The 27,028-nt window shown below is 37.3% G+C and overlaps 1 protein-coding gene across 1 annotated transcript; it reads right to left on the reverse strand.

The window, feature by feature from the left end:
- Positions 1–237: 237 nt before the first annotated feature.
- On the reverse strand, positions 238–27,028 carry LOC148939335 (collagen and calcium-binding EGF domain-containing protein 1-like). The gene is made up of 3 exons (XM_089106850.1): positions 26,865–27,028; positions 3,952–4,077; positions 238–469 (listed from the first exon to the last, which is right to left on the reverse strand). Exons 1-3 carry the CDS (start codon positions 27,011–27,013, stop codon positions 238–240), a joined length of 507 nt encoding a protein of 168 aa, XP_088962976.1. The 5' UTR covers positions 27,014–27,028.

Genomic DNA, 27,028 nt, shown 5'->3' on the forward strand with positions numbered 1-27,028 from the left:
TTTTCTTCATTATTTTGATTTTTTCTATTTTATCTTTGGCTGCTCAATCTTTCATGAGGATGGGGGGGGGGAATTTGTCGTGGTGGGATTTTTTTTTCGGGGAGGGGGGATATACCAAGTTCCCTCAAAAATATTGAGACTGGTAGAAATGGTGTCCCACAAAACTAAAATACGGTTTATTACGAAACTTTACATTTTATTTAGGCCAATGACTAAACACAGTATAATTCACCATGTTTAAGAACTTGATTTAGATACCATCTTTGATTTGCAGGTAGTATCATAGCAAACAGCGCACGATCTAATGAAAAAAATCCTACCAAGGCACACAGGTCGTATTCCTTTCTTCCGGTTTTCGGCACTGAATTTATACCCAGAGAAGCAGGTGCAAATGACTCTTTCGAAAAATACGGAACATTTTTGTTCACATAAGTTCAACGAGCAGGGATCTTCTTTCTCGCCAATGCACCTAAAATTAAGTTATAGTTGTAATAGTAAACTTCCCAGTTAAGACTCCCACTTTCTCCATGCTTTTTTACATTCTTCTGCTTTCTTACTCAAGAATTTATAGCTGTTTTCAGATATTTCGATAGCTGTAAGCAAAAATCCTCCTAATCATGTTTTCATCATTTTGAAGTAGAGTAATCATTAGTTAAATAGATGGCCAGTGAATCAGATTGATAGCTAGAATTCAAAAGACAATTTTAGAACAATATATTCTTATTTAGAAACTGTTCGAAGTGACTTTTTCCATTTCGAAATGAGTTTTTGTACTTTTCAGTATTGAATGTGACTATCAATTATGATTTAAATTTCAAATTTAAACCCCAGAAGTGAAAATTAATCTGACTACTTCAATTATTCTATCACTAAATATAGCTTAAATATCAGCTAGCATCCAGTCAAACAAAAATCGATCAAAAACATAAATCTTTTAAAAATAGAGTCGTTGCCAGGATAGATCACACTTCTTGTAGGTATTTATTTTAACCAAACTATAAAGTAAAAATACTAATACTAAAAAGTAAAAGTAAAAAAAGTAAATAGTAAAACCATAAAGTAAAAACCATAAAGTGAAAATGAAAAAATACTAATAGTATTCCCTAAAGTGCCCAAGTCTGAACTACCTTAGCACGCTAAGCAGAAAAATTAAGGATTACTTAAAAATAAAGAAAAAACTATTTGACTCTAAACTCAATTTCTAAAATAGGAAAATAGTTTTTATTATTATTTTTATTATTACTTTTAACTAAATCATTACCTGTTATATATTATATCATGTTGTTTTGTGACTTGTTGGTGTCGATTTAGGTCGCGTTTTGATGCTGAAGTCGCGTTTTGCCATATCCAGGCCATATCCACGGGAGAGGTACGGGGATTGAACCCCCCCCCCCCCCAAATTATTGTGTGACTCTTAAAAAAGTAACAAGAATGCATATTAATAAATTTATGATGCGTGTTTGAGTTTTTTGTACCCCCTCCCCCCTCTCGAACAAAAGATACAGCCTTTGTCGTAAGATTAGATTCCGAAATACCGAAGATGCGGAAAGAAATCGGGGTGAGGGGTCCCCTCAGACCCAAGTTTGCTCCACCCCCCCCCCCTTGACCCCAGTCTGCGTTTTGACCCAACTTTATTACTTTTGTTGTGTGCATTCGTATTTTCAATATTCGCGATTAAACACTGTCTCTATTTTCATGTCGTGATGGCAGTTTTTTAAATTTTAGCTTAAACGAAACGTGATGTATTATATTTTTTAACAGTACTTAGTAACCACGGGCTGTAAAAGAATGCTATAGATGATCTTATATTCCAAATACAATCCTGGAAAACGTCGCCTTGACGAAATGAAAGTACAAAAGTGTGTTCAAAACAGAAATGCACACAATAAAAAGGTAAAATTGTATATTTATAATAAAAGAAATCGGGAATATTTGAATGAAAATGGGAGTATATGTTGACTATTATTTTTATGCATATTATCAAGTAAGAATTGTTCTATTAAGATGTTTCCTTCTGGAGAGGCAGACTACTAAACTTTTACCCCATTTCCCCCACATTCTTACTCCGATCGAAACTTCATAATAAAAATGACTAAGTGCAAACAACACCCTAACATTTAGAAAAGTGTCAGGCTTGGGCAGCGTGCACGAGCAGTGAAATTTCAGGCACTTGAGAGGGTATTGAGAGGGCTAGTGTCCTTATTAATCGTCAAAAATGATCGGCGGGCAAATGCCAACCCCCCCCCCCCACGCCCATCATTTCCCTAAACATTTTTGATCAACATTTTGATATAGCCATTTTGTTGAACGTAGTTGAAAGATCCAGAATTTATGTATTTGACGATGACAGCCCCCCCGGCCCTCAGAGCTAAGGTTGTAAGTTATGCTCTGGAGGTATATAATGTTTTTATAGAAAGCGTTGGCTTAAAAACTTCAAAAAGGGCTCATTCAATTGGAAATTGAGAGGGCTATTGCCATTTAATAGTCGAAAGTAATCAGAGGGAGAATGACCCCCACGCCCATCGTTTCCCCAAACACTTCCGATTCAACATTTTGATATGAGCATTTTGTTCAACGTAGTTGAACGATCTAGTGCTCTTTTTAAGAGTCAAAGTGAACGGACGGCAGCTATCCCCTCCCACAAACACACGTCTTATTGTCCTGAAATGCATCTAATAGAAGTTTTGAGATAGCCATTCTATTCAAAATAGTCTAAATATCATATAACAAGGATTTTGGGGTTGAAATAAACTCCAGAGATTAGGGGCAAGGGTTGTAAGTTATGCCCAGAGGGTACGGGCACGGGCAGCGGGCAGGCACGGGCAGTGAAATTTCATAATAAAAATGACAAATAAGTGCAAACAACACCCTAACATTTAGTAAAGTGTCAGGCACGGGCAGAGTTTTATGTCTGGTAATCTATATTCCTTTTAATTTTGACTTGATTAATGATTTAGTTTCTGTTCATTTTAGGATTCATTAATTCATTCATAGTAATTAACGCTCGTTTAAAGTTTGACTTTACTTCACTTGACTTTTATAGTTTGCATTCAACAAACTTCTTGAATTCAAGAGAGAAACGGCAGAGACGACATTATACTCGTTGTCAAAGCACAGAGTCATTTATACAACGATAGGCCTTTGGTCCTCATATAATGTCTTTTTTTTCCATCGATAATTTTCAAGAATTATACGACCTACAGTAATACCACCATTCCAAGATTGCTTTGTAGGAACCAAAAATTTCTAGCTTTATCAGTTTACTTATTTATTAAGCGTAAAGACAAAGAAATGTTTGTTTAAGATTTTTGTATTTAGATTTGTGGCTATTGTTTGAATTAAAACAAAAAGACTAACTTTGAGGTGAAAGTCGTCAAGGAAATATGAAATAAAAATTCAAGTTTAGGGGGCAAGGAAAGATAAGCATGCACCTTGCGACTGGCAAGATTTGCCCACAGATTGTCTGTGAGCCTAGACATGTCCACTGTGCTGCCACAAGGTTGCTAATAATTTTATTGCGTATATAGTTGTACTAGCCATTTTATCGACATCTGATCCTTGAGCAATACAACCACCAATAGGATGGTACAGTGGTAATGTTCAATAGAGCTATTGAATAAATATAGGCTATTGGGATTACGTAAGAATTAAGTAATAAAAGTGATAATTTCCGAATCAGGAGAAAATAAGGATTCTATTAATATGTCAATAGTCAACTAGACGGATAAATATGACAGAATAGGATAGATGATTGTTCTTTCTAAAAAGTGGCTATTGTAGGTAAGTCCGTTAAATAATAATTTGAAGTGTTTAATCTTGAATCATTTTCATAATATCCATATTAATGGATAGATTAGATTTATGGCAGAGTTTGTCTTTTAGGAAAATTACAGTTTCTCTAATGCTGTTTTGGGTAGGCCTCTGATAACTAAATAACAAAAAGTAAATTACCTTCCGGCAATGTAGGTATAACCAGGACAACAATGTCGACGAAAGCAGTCAGTCCATTCTCCGTTGGTGTTACATTTATACCGTGTAACAATCACATTATTCGAAGGACATTCCACAGCATCTGACCTGAAAAAGTTGTATTCAAAATATAAACATAGATATATAGCCTTTTTTTCTTTAGTAGGTAATTATTATAGAATAGAAACCCAGTTTTTCGACAACTTATGTTGTACCCCTCAGCAATCACTTATTAGATTTTAGGTAGTCCTGGCATTATATGAAAATGCTTCACTCTTTTCCAGTTCCAATTGGAATGCATATTTTACAATTTCATATTCATGCACTTTCTATAGACGCTCATGTTATTTATTTCCAAAAGTCCACTAATTTTTTGAAATATTAATTTTTACCCATTTTCTTAAGATCAAACATGGTTAGAGGAAGCAAGAATTTAAGTCCGTACTGAAGTCACCAAAACAAATAATTCGGCTATTTGTGATTCAATTATCCCATACTTTGGCTTCAATAAGCATCTCCTATTAGTAGAGAGGGGTCATGAGCTCGTGACAGAACCACGTGGTTCTGTCAGCATTTTTAATACTGACGGGGCTCCAAATAAGGGCATAGAGTCATTAGGGAGAACACGTGGTTAATGGGGTCAATGACCTAAATTTCACAACAACAACAACGACCTTGACATTTGCTGAGAGCGTGCACTTACAACAACAACAACATCGACCTTGGAACACCTGTGCTGTTGACCTCAATTCACCTATCGTGAATCAATAATTCCCCTTAGAAACAACAAATTAATTTCCCTTTCTTGACAGATCAATCAATCAATGACATCATCTGTCAGACTTTAAAAATTTTCGCCTAGAAACGATTCTCCAGGAATAGATCCAAGTCATTAATGTCTTTGCCTCGGAAACAACTCTTTTGGTCGAACTCCAAAGGATATTAATAACCAAAGGCCATGGAAACAATTAGGCAAGAAGCATCTTAGCGATGAATTGTTTTAGCGCGCGAAAAGGTTTCATATTAATTGGAAATGCGTTAGCGCAGAGATGCCAATAACAAAGGAACACGCTGAATTTACGTTTAGGGATTATTTGGGCGAAACCGTTTTAGACAGGTTATGGAACTATTTCGGCGAAACGGTTAGAGACATTTTAAAAGATGATTTTAGGAAAGATTTTAGAAGAGAATTTAATGGTGAAACTCTGTGGTCGTTATAATACACAACTTTCATTTGAACAGTGTTGTGAGGTCCTCTAACCCAACCCCAAAGGGTTCCAATCCTCCTACCCCAACCCCGAAGGAACCCCCCGGTCCTCAAAGGCCCCCCAAGCTCCCAAAGGCCCTCCACCGGTCCCCAAATGTCCCCCAGGCCCCCAACTGCCCCCCCCGGACGCTCAAAGGCCGCCCACGCTCCCAAAGGGCCACCGGCGCCCCAAAGGCCCTCCACCGGTCCCCAAATGTCCCCCAGGCACCCAAAAGCCCACCCAGACCACCAAATTGCCAACCCCGACCCCAAAGCCCCACCCCCCGTCCCCCAAGGGACCCCCGCCCTCCCCAACGAACCCCGGCCCACCACGGACCCCCACACCCGCAAACGCTCACCCCCAGCACCCGTCTTTCGTTGATGTGAGTTGTCTGAAACCTATGATTTGGGATGTGTAGTTTGCTACTTCAGGCTTTTCTGAGCAGGATTTCTTAGCCATTCGTAGGTGTGTGTTGACTGAAACCAATACTTTAGGATGAGTAGTTTGCTATTTCAGGCTTTTATGAGCTAGGTTTCTTAGCATTTCGTTGGTGTGTGTTGAGTGAAACTTATGATTTGGGATATGTAGTTTGCTTTTTTGACGTTTCTGAGTTGGATTTCTTAGTCTTTCATAGGTGTGTGGTGTCTGAAACCTATGATTTGGGATGTGTAGTTTGCTATTTTTGACTTTTCTGAGCTGGATTTCTTAGCCTTTCATAGGTATGTGTTGTCAGAAAATTATGATTTGGGATGTATAGTTTGCTATTTCAGGCTTTTCTGAGCTAAGGTTTTCTAGTATTTCGTAGGTGAATGTTGTCTGCAACCAATAGTTTGGGATGAATAGTTTGCTATTTTTGACTTTTCTGAGCTAGGTTTCTTAGTCTTTCGTTGGTGTTTGTTGACTGAAACCGATGATTTGGGATATGTAGTTTGCTATTTTTGACTTTTCTGAGCTGGATTTCTTAGTCTTTCATAGGTGTGTGTTGTATGAAACCTATGATTTGGGATGGGTGGATTGCTACTTTTGACTTTTCTGAGCTGGATTTCTTAGCCTTTCATAGGTGTTTGTTGTCTGAAACCTATAGTTTGGGATGACTAGTTTGCTATTTTTGACTTTTCTGAGCTAGGTTTCTTAGCCGTTCATAGGTGAGTGTTGTCTGAAACCTATGATTTGGGATATGTAATTTGCTATTTCCGACTTTTCATAACCGGATTTCTTAGTCTTTCGTAGGTGTGTGGTGTCTGAAACCTATGATTTGGGATGTGTGGGTTGCTATTTTTTTGACTTTTCTGAGCTGGATTTCTTAGCCATTCGTAGGTATGTGTTGACTGAAACCTCTGATTTGGGATGGTTAATTTGCTATTTTTGACTTTTCTGAGCTAGATTTCTTAGCCTATCATATGTTTGCCCTTTCAGAAAATTATGATTTGGGAGGTATAGTTTGCTATTTTTGGACTTTTCAGAGCTAGTATTCTTAGTCACTCATAGGTGTTTGTTGTCTGAAACTTCGAGTTTGGGATGAGTAGTTGGATATTTCAGACTTTTCTGAGCTAAGGTTTCTTAGTATTCCGTAGGTGAATGCTGTCTGAAACTTATGATTTGGGATATGTAAATTACTATTTCGGGCTTTTCTGAGTTAGATTTCTTAGTCTTTCATTGGTGTGTAGTGTCTGAAACCTATGATTTGGGATGTGTAGTTTGATATTTTCAATTTTTCTGAGCTAGGTTTCTTAGCCTTTCATAGGTATGTGTTGTCAGAACAATATGATTTGGGATGTGTGGGTTGCTATTTCAGGCCTTTCTGAGCAGGATTTCTTAGCCATTCGTAGGTGTGTGTTGTCTGAAACCTATGATTTGGGATGGTTAATTTGCTATTTTTGACTTTTCTGAGCTAGATTTCTTAGCCTTTCATAGGTGTGTCCTTTCAGAAAATTATGATTTGGGAGGTATAGTTTGCTTTTTGGACTTTTCATAGCTAGGATTCTTAGTCACTCATAGGTGTTTGTTGTCTGAAACTTCGAGTTTGGGATGAGTAGTTGGCTATTTCAGACTTTTCTGAGCTAAGGTTTCTTAGTATTTCGTAGGTGAATGCTGTCTGAAACTTATGATTTGGGATATGTAAATTACTATTTCGGGCTTTTCTGAGTTGGATTTCTTATTCATTCTTAGGTGTGTGATGTCTCAAACCTAAGATTTGGGATGTGTAGTTTTCTATTTTCGACTTTTATTAGCTAGGTTTCTTAGCCTTTCATAGGTATGTGTTGTCAGAAAATTATGATTTTGGATGTGTAGTTTGCTATTTCAGGCTTTTCTGAGCTAAGGTTTTCTAGTATTTCGTAGGTGAATGTTGTCTGAAACCAATAGTTTGAGATGAGTAGTTTGCTATTTTTGACTTTTCTGAGCTAGGTTTCTTAGTCTTTCGTTGGTATGTGTTGACTGAAACCTATGATTTGGGATACGTAGTTTGCTATTTTGACTTTTCTGAGCTGGATTTATTAGCCTTTCCTAGTTGTGTGTTGACTGAAACCTATGATTGGGATGTGTGGATTGCTATTTTTTGTCTTTTCTGAGCTAGATATCTTATTCTTTCATAGGTGTGTGTTGTCTGAAACTTATGATTTGGGATGTGTAGTTTGCTATTTGAACTTTTCAGAGCTATGATTCTTAGTCCGTCATAGGCGTTTGTTGTCTTAAACTTCTAGTTTGGGATTAGTAGTTTCGCTATTTAAGGCATTTATTATCTAATGTTTCTTAGTATTTAAAATGTGAATGATGTATGAAAACTATGATTTGGGATATGTAAATTAATATTTAGGGCTTTTCTGAGTGGGATTTCTTAGTCTTTCCTAGGTGTGTGTTGTCTGAAACCTATGATTTGGGATGGGTGGATTGCTACTTTTGACTTTTCTGAGCTGAATTTATTAGCCTTTCATAGGTGTTTGTTGTATGAAACCTATAGTTTGGGATGACTGGTTTGCTATTTTTGACTTTTCTGAGCTAGGTTTCTTAGCCGTTCTTAGGTGAGTGTTGTCTGAAACCTTGGATTTGTGATATGTAAATTACTATTTCGGGCTTTTCTAAGCTAGATTTCTTAGTCTTTCATAGGTATGTGTTGTCTGAAACCTATGATCTGGGATGTGTGGGTTGCTATTTTTTGACTTTTCCGAGCTGGATTTCTTAGCCGTTCAAAGGTGAGTGCTGTCTGAAACTTGTGATTTGAGATGGTTAATTTGCTATTTCTGGCTTTTATTAGCTAGGTTTCATAGCCTTTCATAGGTGTGTGTTGTCAGAAAATTACGATTTGGGATGTGTAGTTTGCTATTTGAACTTTTCAGAGCTAGGATTCTTAGTCCATCATTGGTGTTTGTTGTCTGAAACCAATAGTTTGGGATGACTAGTTTGCTATTTCAGGCTTGTTCATTTTGAATTTCTGTCATGAAATGCAAGAGTTGAAAAATTAGGGTCTTAGTCCACCAGCTCAGTATTAGGGTCCCAGTCCACCAGCCTGAACGGTGGAAATTCACTAGCTCAGAATTAGGGTCTTAGTCCACCAGCCAGAATGGTGGAAATCCACTAGCTCAGTATTGGGGTCTTAGTCCACCAGCCTGAATGGTTGAAATTCACATTAGACGACACAAAAACTTACACACACACAAAAACTTACACACACGCACAAAAACTTACACACACACACAAAAACTGTTAGGTTAGGTTAAGTTAGGTTAGGCTATGATAGCCTACGTACGCGCGCGTACGTAGGCTAATCTAGCCTAACCTAACTTAACCTAACCGAACTTAATCTAATCTAACCTAAACAAATCGTACACCTAACTTTTTGCCTGTCTCTCACCTAACCTAAGCTAACCTAAGTGAAGCGTACATGGGCTAACCTAACCTAACTTAACCTAATCTAACTTAATCTAGCCTAACCTAACCTAACCATACTCGCCGAAAAAGGTTAGGTGTCGTCTCTTTGTGTGTGTGTTGTCCCTGTGTGTTAGTCGTCTCTCTCTGTGTGTGTTTGCGCACTTAACCTCGTCTAATGTGAATTTCACCCATTCAGGTTGGTGGACTAAGACCCCAATTCTGAGCTAGTGAATTTCCACCATTCAGGCTGGTGGACTATGACCCTAATTCTGAGCTAGTGAATTTCCACCATTCAGGCTGGTGGACTGAGACCCCAATATTAAGCTAGTGGATTTCCACCATTCAGGCTGGTGGGCTATGACCCCAATTCTGAGCTAGTGAATTTCCACCGTTCAGGCTGGTGGACTGGGTCCCCAATACTGAGCTGGTGGACTAAGACCCCAATTTTCCAACTCTTGAATTTCACGATAGAAATTCAAAATGAACTTCGAAAAATCAAGAGAATGTAACTGTGAGAAGGTAAAGCACAGCAAGTCACTACTGAAATATTCCAACTCTTGCATTTCACGATGGAAATTCAAAATGAAATTTGAAAAATTAAAACAATGTAACTGTGATATGGTAGTTTTCGTGTGTGTGCATAAGTTTTCGTGTGTGTGTGTGTGTAAGTTTTTGGGGGTGTGTGTATGTTTGTGTGTGTGTGTAAGTTTTTGTGTGTGTGTGTTAGTTTTGGTGTGTGAGTTTTTTTTCGTTTGTGTTTGTTATTTTGTGTGTGTGTGTGTGTTAGTTTGTGCGTGTTTGTGTTTGTTTTTGTGTGTACGTGTGTGTGTGTGTGTTATTTTGTGTTTGTTTTTGTTTTTGTGTGTGTTTGTGTGTTAGTTTTTGAGTGTGTGGGTTATGTTGTGTGTGTGTATGTGTGTTATTTTTTGTGTGTCTAAGATTTTGTGTGTGTAAGTTTTGTCGTGTGTGTGTAAGTTTTCGTGTGTGTGTGTATAAGTTTTGTGTGCATGTAAGTTTTCGTGTGCATGTGTAAGTTTTTGTGTGTGTGTGTGTGTGTGTGTGTGTGTGTGTAAGCTATTGTGTGTGTGTGCCAGTTTTTGAGTGTGTGTGTTAGTGTTAGTGTGTGTGTGTTTATTTTTTTGTGTGTGTGTGTGTGTAAGTTTTTGTGTGTGTGTGTAAGTTTTTGTGTGTGTGTGTAAGTTTTTGTGTGATTGTAAGTTTTGTGTGCATGTAAGTTTTTGAGTGTGTGTGTTAGTTTTTGTGTGTGTGTGTAATTTTTTGTGTGTCTAAGATTTTGCGTGTTTATATTAGTTTTTTGTGTGTGTGTGTAAGTGTGTTTGTGTTTGTGTGTGTTTGTTTTAGTTTGTGTGTGTTTATTTTTGTGTGTTTTATTTTTTTTGCGTGTGTTTTAGTTTTTTTTGTGTGTGTGTGTGTATTTTTTTGTATGTTTGTGTGTTTGTGTGTTTATTTTTTTTTTTGTTTTTAATTTTTGTTGTGTGTGTTTTATTTTTGGTGTGTGTGTGTGTGTAAGTTTTGTGTGTGTGTGTGTGTGTGTAAGTTTTTGTGAGTGTGTGTGTGAGTTTTTTTGTGTTATGGTGTTAGTTTTTGTGTGTGTGTGTGTGTGTGTGTGTGTGTGTATGTTTTTTTGTGTGTGTAAGTTTTGGCGTGTGTGTGTGTGTTTTCGTGTGTGTGTGTGTGTGTGTAAGTTTTTGTGTGTGTGTGTGTGTGTTAGTTTTTGTGTGCTTGTAAGTTTTTGTGTGCATGTTAGTTTTGGTGTGCTTGTGCTAGTTTGTGTGTGTGTGTGTATGTGTGTGTGTTTGTTTGTGTGTGTGTGTGTGTGTGTGTAAGTTTTTGTGTGTGTGTGTCTGTGTAATTTTGTGTGTGTGTGTGTAAGTTTTGTGTGTGTGTGTGTGTAAGTTTTTGTGTGTGTAAGTTTTTGTGTGTGTGTGTGTGTAAGTTTTTGTGTGTGTGTGTAAGTTTTTGTGTGTGTGTGTGTAAGTTTTTGTGTGTCTAAGCTATTGTGTGTGTAAGTTTTGACGTGTGTGTGTAAGTTTTAGTGTTTGTGTGTATAAGTTTTTGTGTGCATGTAAGTTTTCGTGTGCTTGTGTAAGTTTTTGTTTGTGTGTGCATGTGTGTGTGTGTATGTATTTTTTTGTGTGTGTGTTAAATTTTTTGCGTGTGTGTGTTATTTTTCGTGTATGTGTGTGTCATTTTTTTTGTGTTTGTGTGTGTTAGTTTTTGTGAGTGTTTGTAAGTTTGTGTGTGTGTGTGTTTGTTTTTGTGTGGATGTTATTTTTTGTGTGCATGTAAGTTTTTGCGTGTGGGTGTAAGTTTTTTTGTGTGTGTGTAAGTTTTTGTGTGTCTAAGCTTTTGCGTGTGGATATAAGTTTTTTGTGTGTTTGTGTAAGTTTGTGTGTGTGTGTGTGTAATTTTTTTTGTTTTTTTGTGTGTGTGTGTGTAAGTTTTTGTGTGTGTTAGTTTTTTTGTGTTTGTTTTTGTGTCAGTTTTTGTGTGTGTGTGTGTGTGTGTGTTATTTTGTGGGGGTTGTTTTTTTGGTGTGTGTGTGTTTGTTTTCGTTTTTGTGTGTGTTTTAGTTTTGTGTGTGTGTGTGTTTGTTGAATTTTCTTTGATTTTTATATTGTGTTTTTTTGATTTATTTTGTTAGTTTTTGTGTGTGTGTGTGTGTGTGTGTGTGTGTGTGTGTGTGTATTTTTGTTTGTGTGTTTATTTGTTTGCGTGTGTGTGTGTGTGTTCGTGTGTGTGTGTGTGTATGTGTGTATTTTTTGTGTGTGTGTGTGTGTGTTTAAGTTTTTGTGTGAATTTAAGTTTGTTTGTGAATGTTATTTTTAGTGTGAATGTGTAAGTTTTTGTGTGTGTGTGTGTGTGTGTGTTAGTTTGTGTGTGTGTGTGTGTGTGTGTAAGTTTGTGTGTGTGTGTGTGTGTAAGTATTTGTGTGTTTGTGTGTGTAAGTTTTGAGTTGTGTGTGTAAGTTTTCTTGTGTGTGTGTGTAAGTTTTCGTGTTCATTTGTAATTTTTTGTGTGTGTTTTATTTTTGGAGTTTGTGTGTAAGTTTTAGTCTGTGTGTGTGTTATTTTTGTTTATGTGTGTGTGTGTGTGTACTTTTTTGTGAGTGTGTTTGTGTGTGATTTTGTGTGTTATTTTTTAAGTTTGTGTGTGTGTGTGTGTGTGTAAGTTTTTGTGTGTGTTTTTGTTTTTTAGGGTGTGTGTGTGTTTTTTATTGTTTTTTTGTGTGTTATTTTTGTTTGTGTGTGTGTGTTTAAGTTTTTGTGTGAATATAAGTTTTTGTGTGAATGTTAGTTTTCTCGTGAATTTTTAAGTTTTTTTTTGTGTTTGTGTGTGTGTGTGTGTTTTTTTTTTTGTGTGTGTGTTTGTTTGCGTGTGTGTTTTTTTTTTTTTGTTTGTGTGTGTTATTTTTTGTGTGTGTGTGTGTGTGTGTAAGTTTTTGTGCGTGTGTGTGTGAGTTTTTTTTGTGTTCTTGTGTAAGTTTCTGTGTGTGTGTGTGTGTGTGTGTAAGTTTTTGTGTGTGTGTAAGTTTTGGTGTGTGTGTGTGTGAGTTTTCGTGTTTGTGTGTGTGTGTAAGTTTTTTTTTTTTGTTTTTGTTTTTTTAATTTTTTTTTTGAATTTAAGTTTTTTTTTGAATTTAAGTTTTAGTTTGATTGTGTTAGTTTGTGTGTGTGTGTGTGTGTGTTTGATTTTGTGTGTGTGTGTGTGTAATTTTCATCGTTTGTGTGTAAGTTTTGGTGTGTGTGTTTAAGTTTTCATGTGTGTGTGTGTGTAAGTTTTTGTGTGTGTGTGTAAGTTTTTGTGCGTGTGTGTAAGTTTTTGTGTGTCTGTAAGGTTTTGTGTCGTCTAATGTGAATTTCAACCATTCAGGCTGGTGGACTAAGACCCCAATTCTGAGCTAGTGAATTTCCACCATTCGGGCTGCTGGACTAAGACCCTAAGTCGGAGTTAGTGAATTTCCACCATTCAGGCTGGTGGAATGAGACCCCAATATTGAGCTAGTGGATTTCCACCATTCAGGTTGGTGGACTAAGACCCCAATTCTGAGCTAGTGAATTTCCACCGATCAGGCTGGTGGACTGGGACCCTAATACTGAGCTGGTGGACTAAGACCCTAATTTTCCAACTCTTGCATTTCATGACAGAAATTCAAAATGAACAAGCCTGAAATAGCAAACTAGTCATCCCAAACTATTGGTTTCAGACAACAAACACCAATGATGGACTAAGAATCCTAGCTCTGAAAAGTTCAAATAGCAAACTACACATCCCAAATCGTAATTTTCTGACAACACACACCTATGAAAGGCTATGAAACCTAGGTAATAAAAGCCGGAAATAGCAAATTAACCATCTCAAATCACAAGTTTCAGACAGCACTCACCTATGAACGGCTAAGAAATCCAGCTCGGAAAAGTCAAAAAATAGCAACCCACACATCCCAAATCATAGGTTTCAGACAACACATACCTATGAAAGACTAAGAAATCTAGCTTAGAAAAGCCCGAAATAGTAATTTACATATCCCAAATCCTAGGTTTCAGACACCACTCACCTAAGAACGGCTAAGAAACCTAGCTCAGAAAAGTCAAAAATAGCAAACTAGTCATCCCAAACTATAGGTTTCAGACAACAAACACCTATGAAAGGCTAAGAAATTCAGCTCAGAAAAGTCAAAAGTAGCAATCCACCCCTCCCACATCATAGGTTTCAGACAACACACACCTAGGAAAGACTAAGAAATCCCACTCAGAAAAGCCCGAAATAGTAATTTACATATCCCAAATAATAGGTTTCAGACATCATTCACCTATGAAAGACTAAGAAACCTTAGCTCAGAAAAGCCTGAAATATCGAAACTACTCATCCCAAACTAGAAGTTTCAGACAACAAACACCAATGACAGACTAAGAATCATAGCTCTGAAAAGTTCAAATAGCAAACTAGACATCCCAAATCATAAGTTTCAGACAACACACACCTATGAACAGCTAAGAAATCTAGCTCAGAAAAGACAAAAATAGAAAACCAAACATCCCAATCATAGGTTTCAGTCAACACACACCTAGGAAAGGCTAATAAATCCAGCTCAGAAAAGTCAAAAATAGCAAACTACGTATCCCAAATCATAGGTTTCAGTCAACACACACCAACGAAAGACTAAGAAACCTAGCTCAGAAAAGTCAAAAATAGCAAACTACTCATCCCAAAATATTGGTTTCAGACAACAGTCACCTACGAAATACTAGAAAACCATAGACCAGAAAAGCCAGAAATAGAAAAATACAAAGCCCAAATAATAATTTTCTGACAACAAATACCTATTAAAGGCTAAGAAACCTATCTCAGAAAAGTCGAAAATAGCAAACTACACATCCCAAATCATAGGTTTCAGACATCACACACCTATGAAAGACTAAGAAATCCAACTCAGAAAAGCCCGAAATAGTAATTTATATATCCCAAATCATAAGTTTCAGACAGCATTCACCTACGAAATACTAAGAAACCTTAGCTCAGAAAAGTCTGAAATAGCCAACTACTCGTCCCAAACTCAAAGTTTCAGACAACAAACACCTATGAGTGACTAAGAATCCTAGCTATGAAAAGTTCAAAAAGCAAACTATACCTCCCAAATCATAATTTTCTGAAGAACACACCTATGAAAGGCTAAGAAATCTAGCTCAGAAAAGTCAAAAATACCAAATTAACCATCCCAAATCATAGGTTTCAGTCAACACACACCTACGAATGGCTAAGAAATCCTGTTCAGAAAAGCCTGAAATAGCAACCCACACATCCCAAATCATAATGTTCTGACAACACATACCTATGATAGGCTAAGAAACCTAGCTAAGAAAAGTCGAAAATATCAAACTACACATCCCAAATCATAGGTTTCAGACACTACACACCTATGAAAGACTAAGAAATCTAGCTCAGAAAAGCCCAAAATAGTAATTTACATATCCCAAATCATAAGTTTCAGACAGCATTCACCTATGAAATACTAAGAAACCTTAGCTCAGAAAAGTCTGAAATAGCCAACTACTCATCCCAAACTCGAAGTTTCAGACAACAAACACCTATGAGTGACTAAGAATCCTAGCTCTGAAAAGTCCAAAGAGCAAACTACACCTCCCAAATCATAATTTTCTGAAAGAACAAACATATGATAGGCTAAGAAATCTAGCTCAGAAAAGTCAAAAATAGCAAATTAACCATCCCAAATCATAGGTTTCAGTCAACACACACCTACGAATGGCTAAGAAATCCAGCTCAGAAAAGTCAAAAAAATAGCAACCCACACATCCCAAATCATAGGTTTCAGACACCACACACCTACGAAAGACTAAGAAATCCGGTTATGAAAAGTCGGAAATAGCAAATTACATATCCCAAATCATAGGTTTCAGACAACACTCACCTATGAACGGCTAAGAAACCTAGCTCAGAAAAGTCAAAAATAGCAAACTAGTCATCCCAAACTATTGGTTTCAGACACCAATCACCAATGAAAGGCTAAGAAATCCAGCTCAAAAAAGTCAAAAGTAGCAATCCACCCATCCCAAATCATAGGTTTCAGACAACACACACCTATGAAAGACTAAGAAATCCAGCTCAGAAAAGTCAAAAATAGCAAACTGCATATCCCAAATCATAGGTTTCAGTCAACACACACCAACGAAAGACTAAGAAAACTAGCTCAGAAAAGTCAAAAATAGCAAACTATTCAACCCAAACTATTGGTTTCAGACAACATTCACCTACGAAATACTAGAAAACCTTAGCTCAGAAAAGACTGAAATAGCAAACTATACATCCCAAATCATAATGTTCTGACAACGCATACCTATAAAAGTATAAGAAATCCAGCTCAGAAAAGTCGAAAATAGCAAACTACACATCCCAAATCATAGGTTTCAGACACCACACGCCTATGAAAGACTAAGAAATCCAACTCAGAAAAGTCCAAAAAGCAAACTACATATCCCAAATCATAAGTTTCACTCAACACACACCAACGAAAGGCTTAGAAACCTTGCTCATAAAAGCCTGAAATAGCAAACTACTCATCCCAAAGTATTGGTTTCAGTCAACACACACCTACGAATGGCTAAGAAATCCTGCTCAGAAAAGCCTGAAGTAGCAAACTACACATCCCAAATCATAGGTTTCAGACAACTCACATCAACGAAAGACGGGTGCTCGGGGAGAGCCTTTGTGGGTCTGTGGGTCCCTTGCGGGCCGGTGGTCCTTTGGGAGCTGGGGGGGCCGTGGGGGGACGGGGGGTTGGGCTTTGGGGTCGGGGGCTGGCATTGGGGGTTCTGGGTGGGCCTTTGGGTGCCTGGGGGACATTTGGGGACCGGTGGAGGGCCTTTGGGGCGCCGGTGGCCCTTTGGGAGCTTGGGGGGCCTTTGAGCGTCCGGGGGGGCAGTTGGGGGCCTGGGGGACATTTGGGGACCGGTGGAGGGCCTTTGGGAGCTTGGGGGCCTTTGAGGACCGGGGGGTTCCTTCGGGGTTGGGGTAAGAGGATTGGAACCCTTTGGGGTTGGGTTAGAGGACCTCACAACACTGTTCAAATGAAACTTGCGTATTATAACGACCACAGAGTTTCACCATTAAATTCTCTTCTAAAATCTTTCCTAAAATCATCTTTTAAAATGTCTCTAACCGTTTCGCCGAAATAGTTCCATAACCTGTCTAAAACGGTTTCGCCCAAATAATCCCTAAACGTAAATTCAGCGTGTTCCTTTGTTATTGGCATCTCTGCGCTAACGCATTTCAAATTAATATGAAACCTTTTCGCGCGCTAAAACAATTCATCGCTAAGATGCTTCTTGCCTAATTGTTTCCATGGCCTTTGGTTATTAATATCCTTTGGAGTTCGACCAAAAGAGTTGTTTCCGAGGCAAAGACATTAATGACTTGGATCTATTCCTGGAGAATCGTTTCTAGGCGAAAATTTTTAAAGTCTGACAGATGATGTCATTGATTGATTGATCTGTCAAGAAAGGGAAATTAATTTGTTGTTTCTAAGGGGAATTATTCATTCACGATAGGTGAATTGAGGTCGACAGCACAGGTGTTCCAAGGTCGATGTTGTTGTTGTTGTAAGTGCACGCTCTCAGCGAATGTCAAGGTCGTTGTTGTTGTTGTGAAATTTAGGTCATTGACCCCATTAACCACGTGTTCTCCCTAATGACTCTATGCCCTTATTTGGAGCCCCGTCAGTATTAAAAATGCTGACAGAACCACGTGGTTCTGTCACGAGCTCATGACCCCTCTCTACTCCTATTAAGTGCGCTAGGGAACACCTTAATATAAATCTATTTCATTATTGTTGCTATCATAGGCAGCACAATAGCGCTGCCTGAGTAAAGAACGATGTTGGCACAATACTACTACTACTACTACTACTACTACTACTAACAACTCACCGCAGCACCAAGCCGCCTGAGATCATTACAGCTACGCACGCTCCTCCTCCACCCCAATCTATTCAAAACCTCCCTTTTTACACCCTCCCACGAAGTTCCCATATCCTTTAAATCTTTCTTTATGACGTCCTCCCACCCCAGACGGGGACGAAATGCTTTCCGTTTAGCCCTAGATGGTTTGCCGAAAAGAGCAATCTTCGGCAATCTGTCATCTTTCATCTGCACAACGTGCCCTAGCCACCTCAACCTTTCTTTCATTATAGCCCTAGAGAGCGATATTGTACCACATTTTTCGTATAGTCTATTGTTTGAAATACGGTCAGTCAGCCGGGTACCCAGAACAATCCTTAAGCAATTTCTCTGGAAAACATTCAGCAAATCTTCATCCACTTTTCGTAGCGCCCATGCATCAGAGCCATATTTGACCACTGTCATCACTGTGACTTCTAATATTCTAATCTTTGTGTGCAGAACTATCTTCCTATTCTTCCAAACTTTTTTTTAACTGTGAAAATACAACCTGAGCCTTGGCTATTCTACATTTAATATCTTATCTGCTCCCATCATCTTTAATAATACAAGGTAAGTGAAGCTGCTCACCTGATCAATATTTTCATTACCAAACGACACCTTTTCATATTAACTTATTCCTAGCCTTAGTGACTTAGTCTTCTTAACATTAATTTTCAAACCCATTCTAGCACCCTGAACTCGCCTCTTAAAACTCATTTATTTTTCTCACATTTTCATCTAGGATGCTTAAATCATCAGCATAATCCAAGTCTAGGAAACTTTTTCCTCCCCCTTTGATTCCGTGTTCTCCCATCGCCTTTCCTGTGCTCCTTAAGACAAAGTCCATCAAAATAATCCATATAAAGGGGGATAGAACACAACCCTGCTTAACTCCTGATTTCATACAAAACCAGCTGCTAACCTCATTTCCTACCTTAACCGTAGCAGTGTTATTCTCGTACATAGCACTGATCACTTTAATGTATTTGTCTGGTATACCATATAAGGATAAAACTTTTACTAAAGCTCTTCTATCAACAGAATCGAACGCTTGCTCATAATCTATAAAACTGTGGATCAAAGGTGTTTGAAAACTCAGACACTTCTCAATTATTAGCCTAAGAGTGAAAATTTGGTCGACACATCCTCTACCTTTTCTAGAACCGCACTGCTCTTCTCTTAAAACTGTGTTTATGGTATCTCTCAGTCTAAAAAGTATCATATTACCAAGTAATTTACTACCTACAGAGACCAGAATAATGCTTCGATAATTACCACACTCACTTTTATCACCTTTCTTATAAAGTGGATCAATTAAGGTTTTCCTAAAATCGCTAGGTACTTCCTCCTTTTCAAAAATCATATTCATAATCTTCAGTAGCTTATTTCTAACCTCCGAGCCATCAAATTTGTGAAAGTCGTTTACCACAATATCTATAGCAGGAACCTTATTATTTTTTAATACTTTTATTTTTGTCGTTAATTTTTGCTCATGAAATAAATACTTTCTCGCATCCACGGCTTTACAAACTTTTTCATTTTACTCTGTATCTTTTCCTGCAATTCTATCTCGGTTAAGCAAGTTCTCAAAATGTTCGGCCCATCTCGCTTTAGTTTTTTCCCCTTATCGCTAATTGCGACCCCATTCCTATCTTTAACTGGGACAAGTCTGGATTGACTAATCCCTCTCAATTTGTTAACATGCCAGTACAATATTTTACTATTATGCCGTCTAGCTGCATCTTCCAGATCCTTGGCAATTTTATCCATGGCCTCCACTTCACACCTCCTTATTTCATATTTTAATGCTTTCTCCACTTTCTTTAAATTCCTTTTGTTTTCATATGATCTGTCACTCAGATAATTCTTGTACAAGCCCTTTCTCCTTTCTATTAAACAAAAAGCTCTTTCACTAATATTCTTAGCTACAGTTCTAGCTTTCTTCCCTAATACACCTTCAGCAACTTCACAAATTATTTTTCTAAAATTATTCCAACCATCTTCCACACTATCAAATTTTAAACTCTCAAGTTTAGTATTCAACTGTTCCTGGAAAGTTTCTCTCAAATTCTCATCCTGGAGTCTACCAACATCATAATTTCACAGGAGGTAGTTACCCCTCCGAAATTTCAGCTTTAAATTAACCCTAGACCCTACTAGATGGTGATATTTACTTTTAGCATCAATAACTATATACCCTAGTATCTTGTATTGATCCTGCCAGTCTTCGGTTTACTATAACATGGTCGAAAGTGATTGGAAGGCACATAACACCCCTTCCACGCCCACCATTTCCCCAAACACATACAATCAAAATTTTGAGATATCCATTTTGTTAAACATAGTTAAAAGATCCGGAATTTATGCCTTTGAGGAGGACACTCCCCCATAATCTTCAGGGCGAGGGTTGTAAGTCATTCCATGGGGGCATATAAGGTTTATATAGAAAGGGTAATCGTAGAAACTTCAAAAAGCGTTCATTTGATTGGAAATTCAAAGGGCTAGTACCATTTTTAAGTCAAAAGTGATTGGAGGGCAATAAACCCCCCGCCCTCTCATGCCCAACATTTCCCCAAACACATCCTATCAAAATTTTGAGATAGCTATTTTGTTCAACGTAGTTAAAAGTTCTGGAAATTAGTGTCTTTGAGGATGACAACTTCCCCCTCCCCACAGCCCTCAGGCCAAGAGTTGTAAGTTATGCCCTGGGGGCATATAAGGTTTTCATAGAAATCGCTGTCGTAGAAACTTCAAGAAGGGCTCATTAGATTAGAAATTGAAAAGGCTAGTGCCCTGTTTAATAGTCGAAAGTGATTGGAGGGTAACTAACCCCCCTATCACGTCCACCATTTTCGTAAGCACATCCAATCAAAATTTTGAGATAGCCATTTTGTTCAAGGTAGTTGAATGGTCCGGAAATTATGTCTTTGAGGATAACCCCCCCCCCCACAGCCCCCAGGGCAAAGGTTTCAAGCTATGCCCTGGAGGCATATAAGGGTTTTATAGAAAGTGTTGTCATAGAAACTTCAAAAAGGGTTCATTCAATTGTGAATTGAGAGGGCTAGTGTCCTTATTAATCGTCAAAAGTGATCGGCGGGCAAATGCCCCCCCCCCCCACGCCCATCATTTCACTAAACACTTTTGATCAACATTTTGATATAGCCATTTTGTTGAACGTAGTTGAAACATCCAGAAATTATGTCTTTGACGATGACACCCCCCCCCCCCCCACAGCCCTCAGGGCTAAGGTTTTAAGCTATGCCCTGGGGTTATGTATGGTTTTTATAAAAAGCGTTGTCTTAAAAACCTCAAAAAGGGCTCATTCAATTGGAAATTGAGAGGACTAGTGCCATTTAATAGTCGAAAGTAATCGGAGGGAGAATGACCCCCACACCCATCGTTTCCCCATACACTTCCGATTCAACATTTTGATATGACCATTTTGTTCAACGTAGTTGAACGATCTAGTGCTCTTTTTAAGAGTCAAAGTGAACGGACGGCAGCTATCCCCTCCCACAAACACACGTCTTATTGTCCTGAAATGCATCAAATAGACGTTTCGAGATAGCCATTTTATTCAAAATCGAGTAGATATCATATAACAATGCTTTTGGAGTTTAAACGTACCTCAGAGATTAGGCGTAAGGATTGTAATTTATGTCTATGGGGTATTAAAGGTTTTTACGGTGGGATGGTTGTTTAACTTTACAAGAGGCTCATTTGTTTGAAAATTGGAAATTCTAGTTCTTTTAAGCGTCAAAAGTGAGGGAGGGCCTTTAGAACTTCCCCCAAAACCCCTCGTTTCACCGAACGCATCTTATTGAAATTATGAGATAGTGATTTTTTCAAAATAGTCCAAAGAACATATAATAATGTCTCTAGGAATGACATAAACCCCCCAGTGCCTTGGGGATAGGGTTGTAACTTATTTTATGAGGACATATACGGTTTTAACGGAATGGGCGTCGTATAGACATCAGATGAGGCTTATTTGATTGAAAATTGGAAGTTATAGTGCCCTTTTTAATAGTCAAAGTGATTTGAGAGCACAGCTTCCCCCCGCTCCATGTTCATCATTTGCCCTAAGCCTCCAACATTTCAACATTGGAAACATTTCTTAAACCTTCAACATTTGAAGATAACAATTTTATTCATCGTAGTTGAAGGTTTTGGAAATTATGTCTGTGAGAATTACACCCCCCGCCTTAGAGCTCTCAGGGAAAGGGTTTGTAAGTATGCCCTTGGGGTATATAAGGTTCTTATGAAAAGGGTGGTCGTGTATGCTTTGGATGGGACTAATAGGATTGGTAGTCATAAGTTCTAGTTCCCTTTTTAAGAATCAAAGTAGTCAGAGTGCAGCACCCCACAACACACACACACACACACAAACACGTCGTGTTTTCCTGAGATGTATCCAATAGATATTTTGAGACAGTCCTTTTATTCAAAATAGTCCAAATATCATATAAAAAGGTTTTTTAAGGTTGATACAAAACAACATGAAGGCGAGGGTTGTAAGTTATGCCCCTGGGGCATTTAAGCTTCTTATGAAAGGGATGGCTATATAAACTTTGGAGGCGGCTCATTTGGTTGAAATTGGAAGTTTTTGTTCCCTTTTAAGAGTCATTAATGATGGAAGTCGAGTAGAACCCCCTCCCCCCAACTACCCTCTTTTCACCAAATGCATCTGATTGAAATTGTACAATGCCAATTTTGTTTAAAATAGTCCAAAGAACATATAACAATGCTTCCAAGGTTGGAACAACCCCCTAGAGCCCTGGGGCAAGGGTTTAAGTTATGCCCTGGGGGCAAAAAGGTTTTTTATGGAATGAGTGGTCGTATTAAATTCAGATGGGTCTCATTTGATTTTAAATTGGAAATTATGTTGCCCTTTTTAAGAGTCAAAGTGATTTGAGTGATTTGTTGTTTCCAAAAAAAGTTTTCAGACATAAATTTTTTCAGCATTGTTGGAAGGATCAGTAATTATGCGTAGCAATAGTTGTAGTAGCAGTATGCAAATAGCAACTTTTTTTCAACATCCCCTTCAACACACGATGAAATTTTTAACTTAATACCATCAACCGGTCCTGAAGCATTGTTGATACGTCCTCTTGACATATGGGCATAATGTGTTTCGATTTATTTCAATACAGTTACAATATTGCACAAAACTTTCTTCTTAATACCCTTAGGTTTGTTAGTTGTAGTAGTAGCACCAGTAAATATAGCAGTAGCAGTAGGATTACTGTTAATTGTAGTAGCCTTAGCTTTAGTAGCAGTAGTAGCAGTAGTTGTAGGAGTAGAAGCATTAGTATTATGATGCAAATATTGTCTTTTGGTTAGTTCAACATCCCCCCCCCCAACAAGCGTTTTAAGTTTTAATTTCACACACGAAACTGTTCCTAAGGTTTTGCTGATATGCCCTTTTGACAACCTGCATACGGATGGCAGGTTGTCATCCGTACGAAAATTTCACCTTCATACCTTCATAGGTTGTAGATTTTGAGCTAGCCAGAAGACACGGTGTGTTTTCTGAAAATTAAAAGTTTTAGTGCTCTCTTAAGAGTAAAAAGTGATTGGAGGACAATCAGCCCTCCTCTTTAGCTCATAATTTTCAAGATACTTCCAATCAAAATTTTAAGGCAACTATTTTGTTCAGCATAGCTGACTGGTCTAGTAACTATATCTTTAGGGTTATTGGGTAGGTCAACCCCCCACAGTTATGTAATTGGTCCATTATGCTTAAAAACTAAATGTTGGTTTAAAATTAAATCAAAACACACTGTTTTTATCCTGGTTGCCATTACGACATCTCAGCAATATACCAAGAAAGACTGAGTATATTAAGTTGAAATTTTCGGGACTACTTCTATTACTACTTCTGCTCTTAGAATTTTACTAAATCGAAAGCGTGTAAGTGTATCCAGGCTGTGAAAGAGCATAAATACAATATTGGGAATGGTAAACTTTTATTTATCAGGTCAACTAGAGGATGTCTATGACTAAATCAAACACTACTATTTGTGTCATGATTTCCAAAAGAGTTTATATTGTTAAACATTGCTGAAAACGTTTCTTCAGCATATAAATAGCAGGCAAAACTATAAGTTCTTAAAGAAAACCAGAAAGATTCAAACTATTATTTTCTTTTTCTCGAAAAAGACTATGTCAATATAAAACGAACAGGAATTAGTTTTAAAAAAAATTCCACAAAATAAGTTTTCCAAAATAAATAAAGATTTTAATTAACCAAAATGATCAAAAAAAGAATAAATAATCTACCAAGCATACAACTACCCCAAATCAGTATCAATAAATAAATGAAACTCAAAACGAAAAGAAATTAAAATAAATAACAAGAGTCAAACTCAAAACAAGCAGAAATTAATATGAGTAGGGTTCAAAACCCCTGTGCTTTCTAAAAGCCAGAATATAATTTGTACTTTACCGAATTTTTTTTTTAAATATTTTCACTTTTATAACTAAGAAATCAAACTTAATTAAGATTTTAAGGAATAGATATCAGCATATGTATATTAAATTGACAACGCACATTGTTTTCAGTAAATTCATTTGAAATTTTTCCCGAAAAGTACAAATTATGTTCTGGCTTTTAGAAAGCGCAGGGGTTTTGAACTCTACTAAAATTAATTTCTTCTTGTTTTGTTGTCAAGTGTATCCACTTAAAGTGTTTTTTTTTTTGTTTTTTTTTATAGTAGCACACAGGGTTGCCACCCTGAGCTCGAAGAATTTACTAAATCGGAGAGGAAAACTTTACTAGATCGCATCTGTTTTTACTAAATGCTCAAAAAAAACCCCATCAAGCATCGATTTTCACTATAGGAGGATAATCAGTACGATTTTCACAATCTTTTTTCCTTTTTCTTCTTTTTTTTTCTTTTCCTCTTTTCTTTTGTTTTCATAGTATGATTGAAAATTCCGGAAACCTACAAGTTCAAAAATCCTTTTTTTTTGGATTATTTGGATGTACTACAGGATAGGCTTTATATTTCAGATGCAGTGTTTGCAAGACGTCAAACAATAGTCTGGAATCTTGGATTCTGGAAATTCTGCTGTTGAAACCCAGCTTTAAATTTATCGATGTTTTTCAGGTTAAAAAATTCAGATATATTGAAAAAGTAAAAAACAATCAACGAAGATGAAAATCTATAGCTCATCACGAAACAATTCAGGCCATGAAGTGCTAAGAATCTGAGGTGTGTTTGAAAGTGAAGGCTTTTGAAATTTGTCCCCCAATTTCCGTTTTTAGGTTTGAAATCTAAACCCTTAAATTTTACATTTTTAGGAGAAAATTTGCCAGTTTTAAAACACTAATTGGGCTGGTCTTTAAATTCGGGATAAGCTGCTTACAAAGATGTCTGTCAGATTTTAAAGCAATTAATTTATGATTTTTTTTCAATTGATTTTTTTCTGGATTCTTTCTCGTTCTTATTCTATATAATCAAAAACAAATTTAATCTATGTCACTTCAAAATGGAAACGAAGTAATCGGCTAGCGGTTTAGTTGTAAAATCATGTAAAAAGTACACCTCAAATTGGACTAGGGCTGCCAAGAAAAAGAAAATTTATATAACATACAATAGGCTAATTAGTTTAAAAAATACCATTTTTTCAATAGTCTTCAGCTCAGGTAAATCATTTAAATTTAATATTAAAAAGAAAAACATGTAGTCACAATTAAAAAAGTCGCACTTAAAAGGCTTTACTCGTCCTCGTCCACTTCCGAATTTAAAGCATCGACTAGTGTCGAATTCTGACTCAAGGGATCCACCTGTTTCCATTTCTTGGTAGCTCAAGTCAAATCGCCGGGGATCACTCTGTCATGGACTCCACTTGACGACCTGAGAACAAGTTGTTTTGTTTTCATAGGGGCGGAAACAGTCGAGATATTTAGCTTATTCCGATTTTTGGTTTTTATGACGGACAAAATCGAGAACTGTCTCTCTGCTCCAGCACTTGAATGGGGCAAGCTGCAGAGAGTCAGAAAGAACTTTGGCAAGTATAGAAACAGTTCATTTCCAGTAGCGTCTTTAAAAAGGGACGAAGCTTTCCAAAATTTGCACGGATTTTCGAGGTCCAACTGTGAAACGTGACGGAGAATAGTTTTCCTCTGTGATCGTTTTCCTCCGTTTAGTTAACGCAAACTCAAGTTTGCGTTAATTAAACTTGCTCTTGACGCAAGTTTATCGGATCAACCTATTTTGCCCCCCCCCCAAATTTTTTTTCGGATCAACCTATTTTGCGCCCCCCCCCCCTAAAAAAATCCTGTATCGGCCCATGTGCTGATTGAAACCATACGTCCTGTCGTTATGAAGAGAAGAAGCACTCAAGTTCACGGCATTCACCCAGCACAGTGGTCAGCAGCCACTTTAGTAAGAGGCTCGAATATAAGCAATGGGACGATTATTTAAAATCTGACAACAATAAATGTTTATTAATGTTTCAAACCTATATCACAGATTTAGACCTTAACTCAACTACGAGTGCCCCACCCACAATTGCCCCAACCCACAAATATTACTATTTACGTCAGTTCTACCCCTGGATGAAAGGATGATAAACTTTATATCTACAAGTAAAATGAATCATTTTATGCAATCCTAAAAAAAAAGATAACTTATTCAGAAAGAAAAGATTCACCAAATCACCTTGAGTGGTTTTTGTTTTGGGTGGCTTTTCCAAGAGATTCCCAATCATCACGAATCCAAGTGTCATTACAGCTTCATTTTTAGTTGGTAAGATTTGATACACAGAAAGATGATTTTGTCGACCTTTACACGCCGGAAGTGAAGTGTCTGTTTATGAAAATAGGTGACTGCTTGTCTGTCCCTTAAGAGACAGACAAGCAAAAATTGTAAATTGTCATATATTTGCGATAATTTTTTCCTTGAATTCATTGAAAATAAAAAAAATTCTGTTCAATTTAAATCATGACTTTTTACTAGTTTTTGGAAAATTTACTAGATCCTCTAAATTTACTAGATTTTTTTTTTACTCGATCTAGTAAAATCCTACTGACGGTGGCGACCCTGGTAGCACACTTTTATTTTACTTCTTTCAGAATAATATTGAGCAATTGTTCAGCCCATTTAAAAACATACAAATGACACCCATGTCCCTTGCTTTTTAACACTTCCCTCAGGACTGTCCTTCCAAGTGAAGCAAACTAAGTTGTAAAATGTTTGTCAATAAGTCATGCTCTCGGTCAAACCTTGATAAATCCATGGAGATGCATTTGCCCTTTAAATTGCTTTATAAAAAGGAAAAAATAGGGAAAACTTACGTAGAAACAAATTCGGCACCAGTTTCTTCAGACTCATTTATATAATATCCATTTTCTTCTAGAAGTGCAAACCCTTTGCTATTAAAAATAAAACAGAAAAACAGAATATGTTTGTATAGCATCCTCTTAAACGACTGAAGAATTTTCATCTTTGAAATTTTCCA

Source organism: Artemia sp. Qi Xiang Cuo, chromosome 21 (genome assembly GCF_049724085.1).
Source record: "Artemia sp. Qi Xiang Cuo chromosome 21, ASM4972408v1, whole genome shotgun sequence".
Taxonomy (NCBI): domain Eukaryota; kingdom Metazoa; phylum Arthropoda; class Branchiopoda; order Anostraca; family Artemiidae; genus Artemia; species Artemia sp. Qi Xiang Cuo.

Excerpts from the sequence above, each read along its gene's own strand:
- LOC148939335 (XM_089106850.1), bottom strand. The coding sequence starts at position 27,013 with ATGAAAATTCTTCAGTCGTTTAAGAGGATGCTATACAAACATATTCTG. Across the intron at positions 4,078-26,864 it reads GGTGCCGAATTTGTTTCTAC|GTCAGATGCTGTGGAATGTC; the intron begins GTAAGTTTTCCC and ends CAACTTTTTCAG. Across the intron at positions 470-3,951 it reads TATACCTACATTGCCGGAAG|GTGCATTGGCGAGAAAGAAG; the intron begins GTAATTTACTTT and ends ACTTAATTTTAG.